At 40.9% G+C, this 18749-nt stretch overlaps 1 protein-coding gene across 1 annotated transcript in view; it reads right to left on the bottom strand.

Moving 5' to 3' along the window:
- The window catches only part of LOC118593388 (histone-lysine N-methyltransferase SMYD3-like), a 125744-nt gene that overhangs the window by 11845 nt on the left and 95150 nt on the right, over positions 1 to 18749 (bottom strand). The window contains exon 2 of the mRNA XM_036202816.1: positions 4621 to 4684. Coding sequence (XP_036058709.1) covers positions 4621 to 4684 — 64 coding nt within the window. The remainder of the gene's footprint in view (positions 1 to 4620; positions 4685 to 18749) is intronic.

The following is an 18749-nucleotide window of genomic DNA, read 5'->3' as shown; positions in this document are numbered from 1 at the left end:
TTAAAAATAAAACTCTGGCCGGGCGGTGGTGGCGCACGCCTTTAATCCCAGCACTCGGGAGGCAGAGCCAGGCGGATCTCTGTGAATTCGAGGCCAGCCTGGTCTACCAAGTGAGATCCAGGACAGGCACAAAGTTACACAGAGAAACCCTGTCTCAAAAAAAACAAAAATAAATAAATAAATAATAATAAATAATAAAACTCTGCAAATCCTATCAGTCTGAGGTCTGAAACATAGCTATTCCTGAAATAATCAAAAGGCTCAGCTTTCTTTAGTAACCCTCTTTAAATATGGTGTTCCAAAATCACCTGAAAAAAAAAACACCCTGTGAAATGCTTACTGATGTAGGAATTAGTTTTCCACCATAAAAATGAATCAATCATTTGATAACTACACATGAAATACAGACTCAAAATACGATTCATGTATGTAAAGATATGTAATTGCTAATATGAAACAGGACCTCTCTCTGCAAACACGGTGCTTTTCACAAGATCATGATGGGAGATCTGATCTAGAAGCTGGTCATGTGCTTTGTTCAGCAATGAGGCCAATTAGAAATGCAAACATCACAAGTCAACCTAACTCCAGAAAGGCTATCAAAGTACTGTCAGTACTTACATTTGAACATTTCTTAATAAGAAAACTGCCTGTTTCTCCTTTTCAGTCTCAGAATCAACTGTGATGTTCCATTATGCCAACATGGAGCCCTGTTCCCACACTAGGGAATAATGCGATGGATGTCTCACCGTAAGGCCCACGCAGGAGCTTAATGCCACCAATGAAAAAAAAATGTTCCTGTCAGTATCTGAAATAATACTGTAGATAGCAGTGGAGGAGTGGGCATACTGACTGACTGAATATATAGGAAACATGGAGGAACAGTTGTCTTTGTATCCTACTGTAGTCACAAAAAGAAACACGAATTATCTTAGAAAACAGAAGAAAAGGAAACTAGAGAGAATGCCCATTGTTTTAATAATCCTGTATAATTCTATATTATCTTAATTTTTATAATGAAAATATGTTCTTGTGTTGCTTATGTTTAAAAATGAAATGAGAATGCTGATGGCAATGGTAGCATCCTTAGAGCAGAAAGAATATAATACACCCTTAAAACTAGCCCCCAAACCTTTCAGACCACTGATCAATACCATAAACCCACATAAAAGGTCAGGTCCCTCTTAGGCAAACATTTTTTACAGAGTCACAATCCTTACATCAATTTCCATTCCACTTGCCTTTCCTTCATGTGCATTCCCGCTCATTGTTCTCATAGATCAGTTTCCCAGTTTAATTTGTGCAGCTTTGTAGGTATCCATAATAATTACAACATTTAGCTCTGTCCCATAGGGTGTGGATAACTAGAACAGTTTAAATGCCCGTGTTCCGGCCAGTGTTTGACTCCCACTTCTACACCCACACAACACCCCACACACAGACACACATAAACATGCACTCAAGCTAACAACATATATTTCAACTTATTGGCTATTTATTTTCCCAGTGCCTGACACATTATATCTAACAATGCCGCTGTTACTGACACCACAGTGAATAGCTAATGTGTGTGATAAAATACATGCACTACAATGAATCAAAGGGACATACCCACTTGCCAAACTCCCTCTACTTGTTCCAATCAGATAATGGCTTTTTCTTTTCTCTATGGATTATTACAACTAGAGAAAGTAGCCTTAGAGAAAATATATTTGTAAAACTGGGGGAGTGGAAATAAAGTCTTAGGCCACTGAGATTAGAAATGAAGTTTCCAAAAGATGTGTGTCAAATAGCATGTTAATTCATCATTTCTACATGTATTCCACCTGACATTTGGGAAAACAGGGAGCCCAAATTTACAGGGGATTGAGGGGGCTGAAATATCACCACAAAATAGATTTTCTATGATTTATGTTGTGGAAAAGGCATGTGTTCATTCTCTCTCTCTCTCTCTCTCTCTCTCTCTCTCTCTCTCTCTCTCCTTCCCTCCCTCCCTCCCTCTGCTTTTTATTATAGTTACTGTTAATGATCTTATACAAGAAATCTGAGCTCTCATTTTGACAAAATATTTGGTGTAAAAAAAATGAAATGAAAATAAAAATTGTTTTTAACAATTCATATCTTATCATGGAAGTGTGTGTGTGTGTGTGTGTGTGTGTGTGTGTGTGTGTGTGTGTGTTGTTCCTATATATGATATGTGCCTTATGTGAAGATATGCATGCATGTATGTATACATATGAGTGGAGGTTCAACACTGAAACAGAGTATCTTTCCCTGATTCCTCTCCACCTTCATTTTTGGAGACACAGTCTCTCACTGAACCGGAAGTTCATGGATTCAGCTAGGCTGGCTGGCTAATGAACTTCAGAGATCTGCCTGTCTCTACTCCCAAGCCTGTCTCCATTCCCACACAGTTTGGGGTTACAGACATGTACCGTCACGTCTGATGATGTGAACCCAGGTCCCCATGCCTGCCCAGCACACACTTCACCCACTGAACGATCTCCCCAGCTCTTGATTTCTGTTGTGAATTTTTCTTTTTGTGTCTCTTGAAAACAAAACGAAATAGCTGAGGGAATAGAAGGAATAAAGATCCTTCTGGGCAGGTACCAAAGGTCAGAATGGAAATAATTAGCCAAGAAACAAAGGACAAATGCAATAGATAATAAAAAAGCAGATGTAATCAGAATGTTACAGCAAGAACAAAACTTATTCCGATGGTAAACATAAAAATCTGGACATGTGCTACACACACACACACACACACACACACACACACACACACACACATACTTCCCAAAATGCAGGATGTATCAGTCATAAGATACGTGACAATTTACTTGCTGTTCTGAGCTGTTTTTTCTTACTAGTAATTGAGCGTGGCACCAGTTACATAAGATTCTAAAAAGTTAAACGGAATAAAACAGCACCTACCACCCAGCGGATACCTAACAAATATTGGCTCTTAGCAGCACCTAGCACCCAGCGGATACCCAACAAGTATTAGCACTCATAAATGCAGATTCAGAAACTGAGGCCTGACTTTGCGTTTCCTCTGAAATAATTGAACTAGAACGTGGCAGAAGTACCATCAGAACTTGGATCCTCTCAGAGTTTTGTCCATGGAGTTTCTTCCATTACAATCATTTTATTTGCACTCAGAAGAGACGAGCTCAAAGGTGAAAGTCCATGAGTAACGGTCTAGATCCAAAGGAAGAAAGGAGAACTCCACGTGCTTGTGCACACAAACACACAAGCAAACACACGCACATCCCAAAATGTGCACAAGGGTGGGGTGACACACACAAAAGTTTCAATTAGACTTTTCAATGATATAATTCACTAGAGCATAATTATACCTCTTACTAAATGATTAATCAAAAGATCTGAAGAAAAGGTCATGCTGGATGTTAATTATACATCCTTAAAAGAATTCCAAAGATATTAACAGCCATATTCATTACAAATTAATTTAATCCTTAGGAAGGCAATTTGGCATTATTGTTAAAATTCAAAATGCATATATCCTTCCACTAAAAATATGATTAGAAATTTATCATGAAATTAATTTTTAGAAGTATACAAAAGCTACAAAAATAATGTTGGGTATATCATTAACAATACCAAATTTGGGAGAAAATCTAAACATTCATTAATGAGAAAATTATGATCATGGTAAATACAGCTATGTGTATGTGTGTATATATATATATGTGTGCGTGTATATTATATGTATATATGTATGTGTGTGTATATACGTAATATAATATATTTGGTGATACAAAATAGTCTCTAAATATGAAAAAGGAAATCAAGACATAGAAGAACCTGAGCCAAAACAACCAATATCAATTTTTACAAACATATTTGGATCTTCAAATATGTCTGCACAAAACCTTAACAATGATATGTTTTCAAACTGAAATGTACCACCAAATGAGTAGGCATTAAAGTAAAAGCTGGACCTCCAGGGGGCGCCAGTGGTAGCTGGCTGGATAATGAAGGCACTAATGTCATCCATGAAATAATCCATGAATTCATAGCTAAAGGGGTGACCAGGAGATTGTGCTGGGATAAAGTGGTCACTGGTACCTGGCTTTCATTATTTACCCTAGCAGGAACATGTGTAACTATGTCTGTCTCTCTCTCTCTCTCTGTCTCTCTCTCTCTCTCTCTCTCTCTCTCCCTCCCTCCCTCCCTCCATCCATCCATCCATCCCTCCCTCCTTCCTTGACAACACCTTTTTTTTTTTCTTTTTTTCTTTTTTTGGTTTTTCGTGACAGGGTTTCTCTGTGTAGCTTTGCACCTTTCCTGGAACTCAATCTGTAGACCAGGCTGGCCTTGAACTCACAGAGATCCACCTGCCTCTACCTTCCGAGTGCTGGGATTAAAGGCGTGCGCCACCACCGCCCGGCTGACAACGCCTATTTAAACTGCACAAATAGTAAATTTAAAACTGAAAGAAAATAACAACTACCAAAAAAAAAAAAATCACCATTTTGTTGTTGTTGTTGTTTTAAAGATGGAAGAAAAAGGATGAAGAAGGCCCACAGGTGTAACTGAGAACTGATGCACGGGTAGGAGTCTTGAGGCTTTCAATGAACTATGCAACAGCCTTACCTGACACTTGGGACTGCAGTATTTGGCGATTCGGCATTGAGAACACCGCATCAGCTTTTCCTTCCTGTTTAAAAAAAAAAAAAAAATTAATTCTGTGTTAGAAAATAAGTGGGAAACATGTATTACTGAACAAAGAAAACACAAGCCAAGACGTTGATGCCAATAGCTCTGTGGACTCTTCACACGGGATCCTTTAAGACTTCAACCTTTTAGGGGCTGGAGTGATGCTTGCTGCTCAAGCACGAAGGCTGAGTTTGGAATCTAAGAACCCACATAAAAGCTGGGTTTGATGATATACACATATATCCCCAGTGCTAACAAGAGCAGAAGACAGGTGGATCCCAGCACATGCTGGCCACAGTCAGCCTAGCCAAAGCAGTGAGATCCAAGTTCAGTGAGAGACCCTGCCTCAAAAACAATGTGGAAAACAATAAAGGAAGACACATAAAGGTGACCTCTGGCTTCTGTGCACAGGCCCAGGCAGAAAGGCACAGTGGCTACACACACATACACACAGCCAAGACTTAGATTTCCAAATGGCTAAACATCAGCCTTCATCCCTGATGTGAAACAGCAGCATAAGTAATACTCTTTGGTTAGGTTATGGTATAAGGTTATAATGCAGCTATTTCCTCTTGGTTTGATGACGAACATATCCATCTTGATGCAGAGCAGCTATGATGATGTACACAAGACCTTTGAGAGATCCAGCCTACTAACCCCCTCACAAAGGGAGAACACCAGATTACGAAACTCGGGAGATCCTGTCAGACCCATCTCTTCCCAGAATTCCAATCACCACCACATAAGTAAAGAGTTGAATAAGGTAGGGGGCTTCTCTGTGGTACTAGCTGCCTACAGGCCACCTATGGATACCCTGACATTGTGGCTGCTTGAGAGTCACCCAGGTTCCTGTGAGTCATTTCAACAAATTCACCCTCTCGGCAAGCCAGGCTTGGGTAGACTCCTTTCTCTGGTTGGTCAGTGCCCTCTCCATCTAAGGTGAATAGTCCCATCCTCCCCACTAAAAAAAGTCATACAACAAAGATAGTCAACATAATTTTAACATTTTAACCAATTTTAAATATAGGGTCCAGTAGCATTAAGAAAATTCACATCTGGGGCCTAGGGACATAGCTCACTCAGTGCCTAATATGTATGAAGTCTGAGATTCAATCCCTAGTAACAACAAAAACAGACAATTCACATGTTGTACAACCAACATCACCACTAATCTTCTTTTCAAGCTAAATTTAATTGCTATATAACAATATTCCTAAAAATTCTACTCATGGGAGCATTGTTCTCTCCATATGGAACCCCAAGTCAAATGTATCAACTGGAGAAGGTACAGATTGGGCTTCTCTTACCTGAAATGTTTGGAACAAGACAAGTGTTTAGAATTTGGGATTATTTTTCTGGTATTATAGTTTAATTGAGATGATGAGATGTTTCAGAGATGGGAACCAATTCTGAACATAAGCTTCATTTATATTCCATACGTACTGTGTGCAGATAGCCTGAAGGGATGGCACTTTTGGTACACTTGTGAGTGAATGCAACCTGATATATAAGGTCAGCATGGGAATTTCCACCACCGTGTGAATGCTCAAAATGTCTCAGATTTTAGAGTAATTTAGGTTTTTCAATCATCTGTGGATTCTCAAGTTATATTCTATACATTTTAAATATAAGAAAAATTATGAGTCATCTCCCGAGACCCCCAAAATCATACACACTAGGTACTGAGCTTAACAAGCTTAATAACATATACTCCTGCAAAGAAATGATTTCAAAACTCCATTAAATTCTACTTCAGACAGGCAGGATTGGGACTGAGAAGCATCAAAGTTGTTTTAAACAAGTCACCTGATCAACAACAATCAAACATTTAAATGGCTGAACCACAAAATTAAAATAGTAAGTCTGGTAACATGCATGGTGACCAACACAGAGAAGACTGTGGATTGGTGGACAGAGTCAAGGCAGGCCAAAGCACCAACCGTCGGAGTATAACAAAGTCAATGGAAAAACAGAGGGACTCATTGTGGGCATTCACTGGTGTGCCAGGCATGGCACCATGTTCTGTTCATCTACCAACTCATGCTCAACTTGAAAGAGTCCCATAAGATGAGCAGTCTTACTATGTCCACTTTAGAAATATTTAACACATTTTCAAGAGAACCAAAGTAGACGCTACCCGGGTATGGTGGTGCATGCCTTTAAACCCTGCAGAGACAGAGGCAGGGGGATATCTGTGATTAACCAGCCTGGTCTACATAGAGTTCCAGGATATCCTGAGCTACATGTGAGACCCTGTCTTTACAACAAGTAGATGCTACAGTACAAATTAGCTGGGGAAGCATGAAGTGACTGTGCCATGTGACTGACTCTCAAGGGTAACAAGAGCCTCACTGAAAATGAGAACAGGAGCATCTGCTACCTTTCCGCTGGAGGAACTGGGTGAGGAGCAGGGCGTGAAACGTGCGGAGGGTTTATGTAAAGAAAAGGTAAAATGCTTCCCCATGCAACTGTAAATAGAGGGAAGCTGCCAAAATCTACACACCAAACAGCAAACCAAACCAACCAATCTAGCCTTTAAGTTTTTGCTTTAAATCATCATCACATTCTACTGTCACTTAGAAATAAATTGGATAAAAATTTAATTCACTCATGCTTCAAACGTCAAGACGTGCAAGAAGGGAAGAGAAGGCTACATCAGGTAAACAATAAAAAAAAAACAACTATATAATCATATCAATATCAGGAGAAGGTTAAACGAATCATAGGAGATAAAGGAGGCCAAAGGTAATGATAAAAGACCCCAGTCACCTCACCAGCTGTTATGTGTCCAGCAATAAATGTCTCAAAATATACAGAGTACAAATAATAGACCTTTAAGAGAAAAAATGACCAACACACGATTCAGTTAATATATGGAAGGAGCTTAAAAGTGTCCAGAATGCAGGAAGCACCATGCAAGAGGTAGATATTGCTATAAAAATATAGACTCCCTTTTGGAAATTCATTGATCAAGCACATCAGGAGAACAGGCATTCTCCTGGGTACCTTTTATGAGTGGCCGGCGGTGCTTGGAAAAGATGTGTGGTGGCACAGCCGTATAACAGGTGTGACTGACTCTGAGTCACTTCCTCCTGATTTGCTTGATCAATGAATTCCTCCAACAGTGGAGGAGTTAAAAACATTTAAGGAACTTCTGTGCGGACATGTGAGACATGCTTCCACATTGTCTGAGAACAGAAGAGACCCAATGGAGACTAGGAAGTATATTCTCAGTAGATAATGAGAGAAATAGCCAAACTTGTATGAAAATAATACAGAAAACTTTTAACATTAAATATTCATGTAAAAGAAAAGCTGAAGCAAAATAAACCAGCCATGCAAGTCAAGAACTTAAATTCGAGCCAGACAACGGTGCACATCCGTAATCCATGCCCTCAAGAGACAGAGGCAGGAGGATTACCTGAGACACTATCTCACAAACAAATAATAAGGAAAAAAAAACATTTTATAATAAGAGAAAACCAACAAAGGCAAAAAGTAAAAGCTAAAATCATAAGGCGAATGTTTTAAATGGAATAAGAGCCAATGCTACAGCAGAATGGGTTAATAGAGCAAGGAAGAAAGTGCTAACCAATAACTCCTGTAGGAATGTTAGGAATAAGTAGGACGATAACCCAAGATTCAATCGTGATTTAAAAACAACGCTGGGGAACGTCAGCTACAGAAGACGTTAAGTCTCCAGACTTGACCACTGACTCTCACACTGGTCACCTACATCCGTAACAACTGCCAACGGCTCTGAGATCTGACTTAAGTGGACAGCTGTAGTTGGAGTTGTCCTGCCTGGCCCAGTCAGGACAAGTCTCTCTCACCCGCCAGTCCCACAGTCGCTCAGACCCAACCAAGTAAACACACAGAAGCTTACATTGTTTACAAACTGTATGGCCGTGGCAGGCTTCTTGTTATCTACTTCTTCTATCTTAAATTAACCTATTTCTGTTAGTCTATACTTTGCCACATGGCTTGTGGCTTACCAGTGTCTTTCCATGTTGCTTTTCATGGCGGCGGCTGGCGGTATCTCTTCCCAGCCTTTCTCTTCCCAGAATTCTCTACTCTCTTGTCCCGCCTATACTTCCTGCCTGGCCACTGGCCAATCAGAACTTTATTTACATAGAGCGATAGCCACAGCACTTCCCCTTTTCTTTTTTTTTAAGGAAGGTTTTAACTTTTACATAGTACAATTACATATAACAAAACAATTATCAAGCAAGAATTACAGTTACAATATTACAGAAGATATCCTATCTTATATTTGTGAGTCTAAGGTTTTATATCTAACTTATCTTGTATCATAACTGAGGAAATTACAACTATCTAGTCTTCAACCACATCAAAGACCTCAGAAGGATATAATATTACCTGAGAACTGGGAGAAGGATGTAAACATTTTTCAGGAGCCTTGCAAGAGTAGACAGAGACAGCTGGCAGCCTGGACAGTCACCTAATGTTCCTTTGTAAAGTTGGGGCATTTGTCTTCAGCCCACAGGGCTAGAGTCTCTCGGTCACTTCTCTCAGTGTCCTGTAGAATGTCTGACAGTTTCCTTTGTGAAGCAGGAACCCGAAGGACCATTTTGAAAGCAAAGTTCAGTGGTCACCTGTCTATAGGTCCTGCATGTCCAGGTGATCGAGCAGTCCAGGCAAGAACAGTTTTTTGCCCAAATGGCTATTTTTGCCAAGGTGAAGATAAACTCCATATGAAGTGTCTTCAATGCCCATCCTCCTCTCTGAAGTAATTCGGTGCTGCCAGGAGCAGATTTGTCTCACTGTCCAGAAAGTCTAAATTTTAAATGCCATATTCTGTAGGTCTTTGAAGTATTTGAAGATTACCTATCTATCTGAAATATCTCTATGTATGTTTAGAAGACTTAACTAACATGGCTACGAGTATGATTATCATAAATGACTAATTATTAATCTATTTTTAATTATCCATTTTAATTTAAAATGAGCTATACAAACATAATACCTTAAACACAAGTAGAAATATATACATAGTATAACAAAATTAACTTTAAGTTTGTATCTATCAATAGACTAAAATCTATACCAATGTAAAACATTTTAAACAAGTTGTTGCTCTTTAGAAGTAAGTTCCTTCCTTAATCTACCCTTTCATCCTAATATATCTATATCATATCCCCTTTTCCTCTTTAGAAAGAGATCACATTTATAATCAACCTCTTTTAAAGAAAAATATTGGTTTTTCTCTGTCCCACACCAGAGGGCTCTTCTGATTTGGGACACAAGAAACTCTTAACCTTTTCTTTTAACAATATGTCTGGGTTTAGAGAAGGAGTGAGCCAATTTCATCTCCAAAGCCAGCTTGATAATTTTGGGAATGTGGGCGTAGTTTTTCTTACTACTTCCTGCTGGAGGGGGGCGCTGTATCTTATGGGGACATAAAGAGAATTTTAGGATTATGGAGTAGTCCATTAGGGTAAACCTCTGAGCCAGTTGCCTTGAAACCATTCTGGACGTCGGATCATCTGGGCCATGGTGTCATTGGAGACCTTTCAGGTGGTCTTGGCTGATCAAACCTGATGTATCTTAATCTGGAACAAATCCATAGCCTCTGGCTTTCTGTGGAAACAAAAGCAGAGACTCCTTTCCAAAGCAACATATCCTTATATCCAAATTTTGAAGTCAAGTTATCTTTAAAATTTACATATTTGTTTAACTCAACAGCTTTTACGATCAAATCTTTTTCTGCAGTTAAAAATCCCAAAGACAAGACAAACCAGATTCTCTGTGTAATATCCATCTTTGTAAGACTGAAACGCCGCTGTGGCTGCTGGCTCCACCCACCTCAGCTTCCTAACATGGTGGTGGTACAGTTTACCGCCAGCTCTGGGTCTGGAGCCATGTGTACCATCAACTATCAGAAGCAGTTCTATCAAAGCAGCGCATAGACCAGAAACTTTTTTTTAACTAGCAAAGGCTAAATCTACCACGCAGCAGAGTAAAGTGCCGCTTGTAGACTCCTCATTCCCGCCGCAATGCAGGTCAGACGCACACACCAGGAACCTGCCATAGTAGCTCAAACTGGCAGGCTGCTGCTAACTTGAGAGAGACAACTAGGAAGCTGTTTTCAGCTCCGTTTTAGAATTTTTCTTCTTAGGTTTTAGGTGGAAACTCTTGCCAACACGTTGGACGCCAGACAGCATTATAGGAGGAAATAAGAGTAAACAACCAGCCTTCCAACAGCCCAGAAGCAAAAGTAACCCAAATCTGCCAAAAGCCAACCAATGTAGAGGGTGATGAGCCAGCCCGAGACCAGCACGCCAACACGGGGGAAAGGATGTGAGGGCAAAAGACTGCCTGCGCCCTGACCCACCTCACCAGACGCAGCCTCTTATACCCTCTTCTCTTTGTCTATCTCAATCAGAGGTTACTTCTGCTGCCTGGAAACAAAGATCCCCTGCTACACAAAGTGCTGCTGTTCACTTCTAAGAAACAGTGAATGGAATCGAGATTTCTAAGCATATCAGTGATGAACAGTAGCCAGGACCAGCCCTGCTCCATCTGCCTTCCATAGCTCCTGACAGCGCATCCTAGCATGACTGTGTGGCTCACTCCACAAGATGGACCAGAGTCACGGAAGAGGTTAACTGCTGTTTGCTTTGGCCAGAAGTCCCACAACGAAGCTTATTTAGATGGTCACAATTTTTATAAACAAATAAATAGATTTTAGGCCGGGCGGTGGTGCGCACGCCTGTAATCCCAGCACTCAGGAGGCAGAGGCAGGCGGATCTCTGTGAGTTCGAGGCCAGCCTGGTCTATAAAGCTAGTCAAGGACAGGCTCCAAAGCTACAGAGAAACCCTGTCTCGAAAAACCAAAAAAATAAATAGATAGATGATAGATAGATAGATAGATAGATAGATAATTTTAATTCTCAAGTTCCAAAAATAAAGTTAACTGAATGTAAGAAAAATGTTGTAAGTGCTTGTTTAGACCAGCCACTGATGTCAAGTAGAACCCTACATCCTCTTGGGGTGAGCTTGGGTGCTGGGGGTAAGGACCCCTGCTGAGAAGCTCTGGAACAACAGAAGAAAACAGAGGAAGACACAAAGAATCAGGCATTTTAGAAACATTCTCCTCTCTCTCTCTCCTTTAAAGCACATCATTTCCAAATGGAAAACAAAGCTGCATTTCTTGAATGCAGCAATGGGAAATGCATACATCAAATCAAAACCAGAAATAACTAGTCATCTTCCAGAAAAAGGACTGCCTATTTTAGGCAACTCCAGGGACTAAAAGGAGAAACACTGAATGAAAATGAACAAAGAACAGGTTTTATGTAAATCGTGAAGCTTTTTCTAAACGTGGCAAAACCCAAGCCAGATGCCCCAGAAGTGCGAGGCTGCAGGTGACTCCGTGTGCGGATGGAGAACCCAGCAGTGCCTTGCTGGGAGGGAAGGAGTCCCAGCACTGCAGCCAACAACTAGGAATTAAGTTGGGAGATGACGCAAGTTGTGCATATTATGAGGGGAAGTATGGCTGTGTCAGTGGGGCAGAGAAGTGATGAACACTTCATTTTCAGGTGGTAGGAACATCCCTTCACAAAGGAACTGTCCCAAGAATGACAAGCGTCCACTCAGAACAGACATTTCTCTCATAACTGAGACTTGACTATGTCGAAGACCAGTGCAAAGACATTTCAATTTGTACACAATTCTTAGCATGTGCACCAAAACAATAAGAAGCAAAAACATGGTGATTTTTTTTCAAGTTCCTAAGAAGAAAAATCTGTGAAGGAAAAAAAAAATGGGTCTGTGGCATAGCTTAGTTGGCAGAAAGGGGAAATATAGTGATATTTTATTTGTATTGAAATGTGGGATTTTATTTGTATGTCAATAAAGTTGCCTTGAGGTCAGAGCAAGCCAGAGCAGAAGCCGAGCAGTAGTGGCGCATGCCTTTAATCCCAGCACTTGGGAGGCAGAGCTAGGCGGATCTCTGTGTGTTCAAGGACACAGCCGGCATGGCAGACACACGCCTTTAATTTCAATACCAACCACAGACGACCTGGAGGTCTGTACAAACAGGCAGTGACGAGGAGGTCATGTGGCTGGGTTTACAACCAATGAGAAAACAGAACAGAAAGTCTTTAAATAGGACGCAGAGAAGTAGGTCTCTTTCGGAGAGGAAGAACAGCAGAAGCAGTGAAGGGTAAGGTTTTCCGCTTTTGCTCTGACCTCGTGGTTTTTAACTCTGCAATCGGTTCTGTGTTTCTTATTTAACAAGCAGGATACATCTACAATTGGCGCCCAATTTGCCCGGGGAACACGCAGAACCCTCAAGTTGGACTCCCCAGCACCCAGGAATCTGTATGGAGGGAGACACAAACCTCTAAATTCAACATGAAAGCAGCTCTAAAAACACCAAATCCAGTTTCCCAGTGATGTACTTGCTTCAAACTAGGAGGCCAACTTTCCATGGGATGATATCACACATCCATAATCTTGAAATGTGGATAAAGTTTAGTGAAGGCCCACTGATTCACAACTGAACGTCATACACACTCCATACTCAGTTTTCTATCTTTCATGGGAATTTCTCACTGAAAGGAAATCTGGAGAAGTTAAGAATGGACCAGGGACAACAACAATAACCAATTTTAAATCTGTTCTTCCTCTACTTAAGACACAAACACTTCTAATGAAAAGAATTTTATTGTTGTTGCTTTTTGTTTTTCGAGACAGGGTTTCTCTATGTAACAGCCCTGAATGCCCTGGAACTCACTTTGTAGACCAGGCTGGCCTCGAACTCACAGAGATCCACCTGCCTCTGCCTCCCAAGTGCTGGGATTAAAGGTGTGCACCACCACACCTAGCATAATTAAAAGAATTTTTAAACTATTTTACTAAAATAAATGAGATCTTTTAAAAGCGTACTCTCTAAACAACAATAGTGGTTTTTACTATTTTGTCTTGTTTTAAAGAAAAGGAACTGGAGAGATGGCTTGGTAGCTAAGAGCACTGGCTGTTCTTGCAGAGGACCCAGGTTCAGTTCCTAGCACCTATATGGAAACTCACAACCTCTCTAACTCCAATGCCAAGGGATTCAGTGCCCTCTAAGGCCTCTGGAATACCCGTGGTCCACATACACACATGCAAGCGTTCACACATACACATAAAATAAAAAGTTATTTTTTAAAAAGCAAAAAGGAGTTTCTTCCTACATATTCATAGAGACATGGGAGATGCAGCACAGTGTAGATGTAACATCTTGTTAAATAAGAAACACAGAGGCAATTGCAGAGTTAAAAGCCAAGAGGTCAGAGCAATAGCTGAGAGCTGAAAACCTTATCCTTCACTGCTGCTCTGTCTTTCCTCTCCGCAAAAGAGCTACTTCCTGTCTCTTTTTTATAGACTTTCTGTTCTGCCTTCTCATTGGTTGTAAACCCAGCCACATGACCTCCTCGTCACTGCCTGTCTGTACAGACCTCCAGGTCTTCTATGGTTGGTATTGAGATTAAAGGCGTGTGTCACCATGCTGGCATATCCTTGAACACACAGAGATCCTGCCTAGCTCTGCCTCCCAAGTGCTGGGATTAAAGGTGTGCACCACCACTGCTCAGCTTCTGCTATGGCTTGCTCTGACCCCAAGGCAACTTTATTAATATACAAATAAAATCATATTTCAGTACAAATAAAATGTCACCACAGCACAGTGTCAAATCTAGGGAGATTCTTAGGTTAGCCAATGTCCTGAGTGCAGTAATAGATCCTGGGGCACAGGCAGTAAGTCCTTTCTCCCCAGGATAGCCTGGGCTATGGTTGATTTCTACAACAGTGTAAGCTACTGAAACGTAAACAGGAAACTAAATTGTGCTAAATTAACTGTCAGTTACAAGTCAATAACTAAGATATGAGTATAGGGAGTCTATGGTCTCTGGAAATCAAAGGAATTAATGGGTACCCTCAAATCTCAATTGATCAGGAATCTCTCTTTCCGTGGGTAGCAAAAGGAAAGAGTACCTATGCCTCTAAGACAATGAAGCAAGTTATCAGGCAGTAGGAAAGAAGCTTCCAGAATTCATATAGAAAACACAGACCAGGCCAGAGAAAATGGTTCAGTGGTGAGAGCGTTTGCTGCTCTTCTGTAAGACCTGAGTCAGTTTCCAGAACCCACGCCAGCCTGCTTACAACTGCCTGTAACTAACACACACACACACACACACACACACACACACACACACACACACCACAAATAAGTAAAGAGAGAGAAAGAGACAGAGAGAATTTCTAAAAGTCAGGTTGTCTCCCAGTTCCCCTCTACCCCTGGCTTATACAAAACCCACTTTAAATGTCTCACACAGAACAAACTTCATCTATAATACAGATGCATATAATAAACTTATTGTACGGGGCTCTTTTAAGTGATTTTCCTACTTCTCTAGAAATCTCCCAGTGGGCCTGACCCATTATGGAAGATAACTGACCCACCGCTGGGCCTCTGGGCCCAGGCACTGCCTGTGACAACACACCAAGACAGCAGCCCTTCCCTCTCTGAGGCACACCCACCCCTAAGCAACACAAACCGCTCCACCGTGAAGCAGGGGTCCTTCCAACATCACCCCTTGGATTAAGACATACACCCAGTGGCCTTCAGAAAACTGAATAAACCCTCAAAACCCAGGGTTCAGTGTGTGGTGGAGGGACACAATGGAAAGAAATCTTAGCTGACAAACAAGAGAATTCGTTAAAACTTAAATAACTTAAAATCGCCAGGAAAAATACTGATTTGGGCAAATTGACTTAACTCTACACACCTTAAAACCAGCTATAAGAATAATTCTCTGGGTGGAATTGCTAGGAAAATACTGTTCACACAATTGAGATATAAAATGGTTTGTGGGGGAAATGCACATGAGGAGTCCTGAGTGCTCAGATGAACGGCTCTCAAGAAGGAATCCCACGGAAAAAAAGCATGCCTTTTATTTGACATGGAGAAAGCCTAAGATAACTAGATAAATAAAGTCTAAATAGATGATTTTCATACAAAGAAATCATAGTAATAATGTATCTTCACAAAGTTTTCATGCTTATATCTGAAATCTAAGCATTAGGATTCATTAAAAATGGTAATGCCACATGGCCAAGTGCTTGGCTGTTTCTTCATGGAAATTCCACACTATGAGAAAAAGATTATCTCAGTTAAAATCATGCTATTCTTTCAGAGCAGTGAAATCACTGTACTTCTAACTAAGTGAGAGATGCTAGAAAATGTTAAACATAAGACCTCCCTTTGGCTTGAATAGTCACAACAATTTAGAGACAGGATCTTCTGGGTTTTGTTGCCAAATAGTAATTATGCTGGTTTGGGCCCAGAGGCCCTTTTCAAAATTAAAGAGATTCACTCTCCCATCCATATAACTAACAAATGATTTTTAATACAAAGCAACAGATGTGGTCAGAAGAATATAACTCCATGAGAAAAGGAAAACAGAGCTGATTGAGCTTCTTTTCCTGTGTTCCCTGTCACTGTATTTCACAATTCTAGCATACAAAGTAGAAAATTAGAAAACATAATGACTAATACTTCAGGGAAACTGACTATCCCGGAAGGCAAACAAGCAATCTAAATCCCCTGCCTCTTAAACAAAGGGATAGCAAATATCTGGGTCATGCTACTCAGGGGAGGCGCTACCCACTGGGACCCTCTCCCTCCACTGTCCACAGATCTCTAAATTAAAGCCATTGTCTTTCGGGCTAATGGGTACACAAACTTCAGTGTTCCATGAGTGAGACCACGTGAAAGCCTGTGCTCCTGAGCCACCACGGCCGTCTGAGAAGCCCCGGGGCTGCATAAGACCCGAGTTCAAACAAAAGAAGTCACTTTCTCCGGGATGGACTGTTAAACAGGGTGGATGCTAGGGCTGTGGCACAGGAAAGGGAAGTTAATTCCTTCAGCAATCTGAGCTCACACCTGAAGCCTGCCAACTACTAACAGTGCAGGGTTGACCCTCTCTTAGCTCCCCTTCCTTCACAGGAAAGAGGCAATGAGTGACTGCTATGCAGACCATGGCAGATGATTACAGAGTGAATATAACACGGTGCCAACAGGCTATCTACCAGAGACATGAGCCAATCAGCTACGTGTCTTTTCAAATGGTGGTGATTTCATCCAGCTCTATGCCATATAAAATCATTTCATCCAAGTAGAATGCCACATCAGAAAGGAAGAAAAACATGTTTTCGCATGCCTTTCCCACGACTGCTGAAGAAAGCAAAATCTACATGTGTCTAGTAGTGTTCACTCAATCAAACTGACAGTTCACAAGTTATTACTTTAAAATTCTCATGACCAACAGCCAAGTGACCCTTGTTTTAGGTGTTGCCTGGCATCCTGGGCGTCACAGCTTCCTACATTCACCAAGCTTCCATCCCTATTGATTTCAATTCAACTCCAACGGCTGACTAGACTGTCTGATCAAGGTCTGACTTGGAAGCAGTAAAAATGGTTTTTGAATCTCTCCTTTATGGAAATTCAAGCCAGGGGAGACTATTAAATCTCCGATAATATTAAAAGGCAATTATGACTCGTACCTTCCATTTGCCTTATGCAAGGTATCTGTAACAAGTTGAGGAGCAAATTAATATTTTTTTTCAAGAGCACAGGTTTAAATTTCCCCCATTATATGAATAATTGTCTGCTACAAGGTTTTACAAGTTGTAGGTCATTTTGATAGCTAGTATTTGAAATCTGGTGACACTCTTGGTACTGAAGTATGCTAGGCTTTTTTTTTTCTGGCAAGACAGACAGACAGACAGACAGACAGACACACACACACACACACACACACACACACACACACACAGAGGCAAAATACAAAAAGGATTTTTTTTCATTGATCCTAAAAACCTTTTCAGTCAACTCTAGAAATTCAACTTTGATATCCTAACAGTATTTGATTCTCCCTATATCTTGAAGTCTAGAATGATTTAAAAAAAAAAAAAAAAAAAAAACCTCTGGCTCTGACCAAAGATTCAAACCAAGTACCACTTAAGTATCACTACTATAGACACCACCCAGCATAACCACTAAAAGTACCACTGGCAAAATTCCAGTGAGCGCTAACACACCAGCGATGCTTTACATTCGAAAACAACTCATTACTTTCTAAAGGTATTTTTTTCCTTTTCTTTTCTTTCCTAAGGTGCTTCGGACAGGACCCAGGATCCCATACAGCCTAGGCGAAGATCTAAGACCATGCCCACTGATGGTTTCCTCTCAACCACAGCAGTGTGCCTTAGCGTCCCTTTCATTTCTGCCTTTCAGAACTAAGATCAAGCCGGTCATGATGGCACACATTTTCAATCCCATCACTCAGAAGGCCAAGGAGGGAGGAGCTCTGTGAACTGGAGGTCTACAAAGCAAGCTCCAGGTTGCCCAAGACCACATAGTGAGACACTGTTTCAAATAAAAGAAAGAAAGAAATTAGGATTTAAAACAAAAATTCAAGGGGTTGGGGATTTAGCTCAGTGGTGGAGTGTTTACCTAGCAAGCGCAAGGACCTGGGTTCAATCCTCAGTTCGGGGGGGAAAAAAAAAATTCAATAATATGAAGTGACTAAAATCTGTTTTCTCACGGAGTATCATTTTTTTTGTTTTGTGTATGCTTCATAAATTAATTTCTCTAAGACTGCATTTCTTCCTCAGCAAAGCCCTAAGAGAAATCATTGACACTACAGCCACATTAACCTGGGATTGAATTGTAGTTTACCACTTAAACGTGGGAGTCCAGCTCCTTCCTGTCAAAGGGTTCTTGGGGGGGCGGGGGGGGGGGAGAGGAGGAGAGAGGAATGAGGAAGCATTAGCTAGAAATATAGGAGGAGATGACAAGAAAGTCAGAGACACAGGATAGCTTGGGGTGGGGGGGCTTGGGTCAATAACCAGCCACCTCGAGAACTATTCTTTTATTTATTTATTTAGATTTTTTTTGAGACAGGGTTTCTCTGTGTAGTTTTGGTACCTGTCCTGGATCTTGCTCTGTAGGCCAGGCTGGCCTCAAACTCAGAGATCCACCTGGCTGTGCCTCCGAA

Source organism: Onychomys torridus, chromosome 11 (genome assembly GCF_903995425.1).
Source record: "Onychomys torridus chromosome 11, mOncTor1.1, whole genome shotgun sequence".
In the NCBI taxonomy this organism is placed as follows: domain Eukaryota; kingdom Metazoa; phylum Chordata; class Mammalia; order Rodentia; family Cricetidae; genus Onychomys; species Onychomys torridus.
The sequence above is the reverse complement of the archived record's forward strand: the minus strand, read 5'-3'. Positions and strand labels throughout refer to the sequence as shown.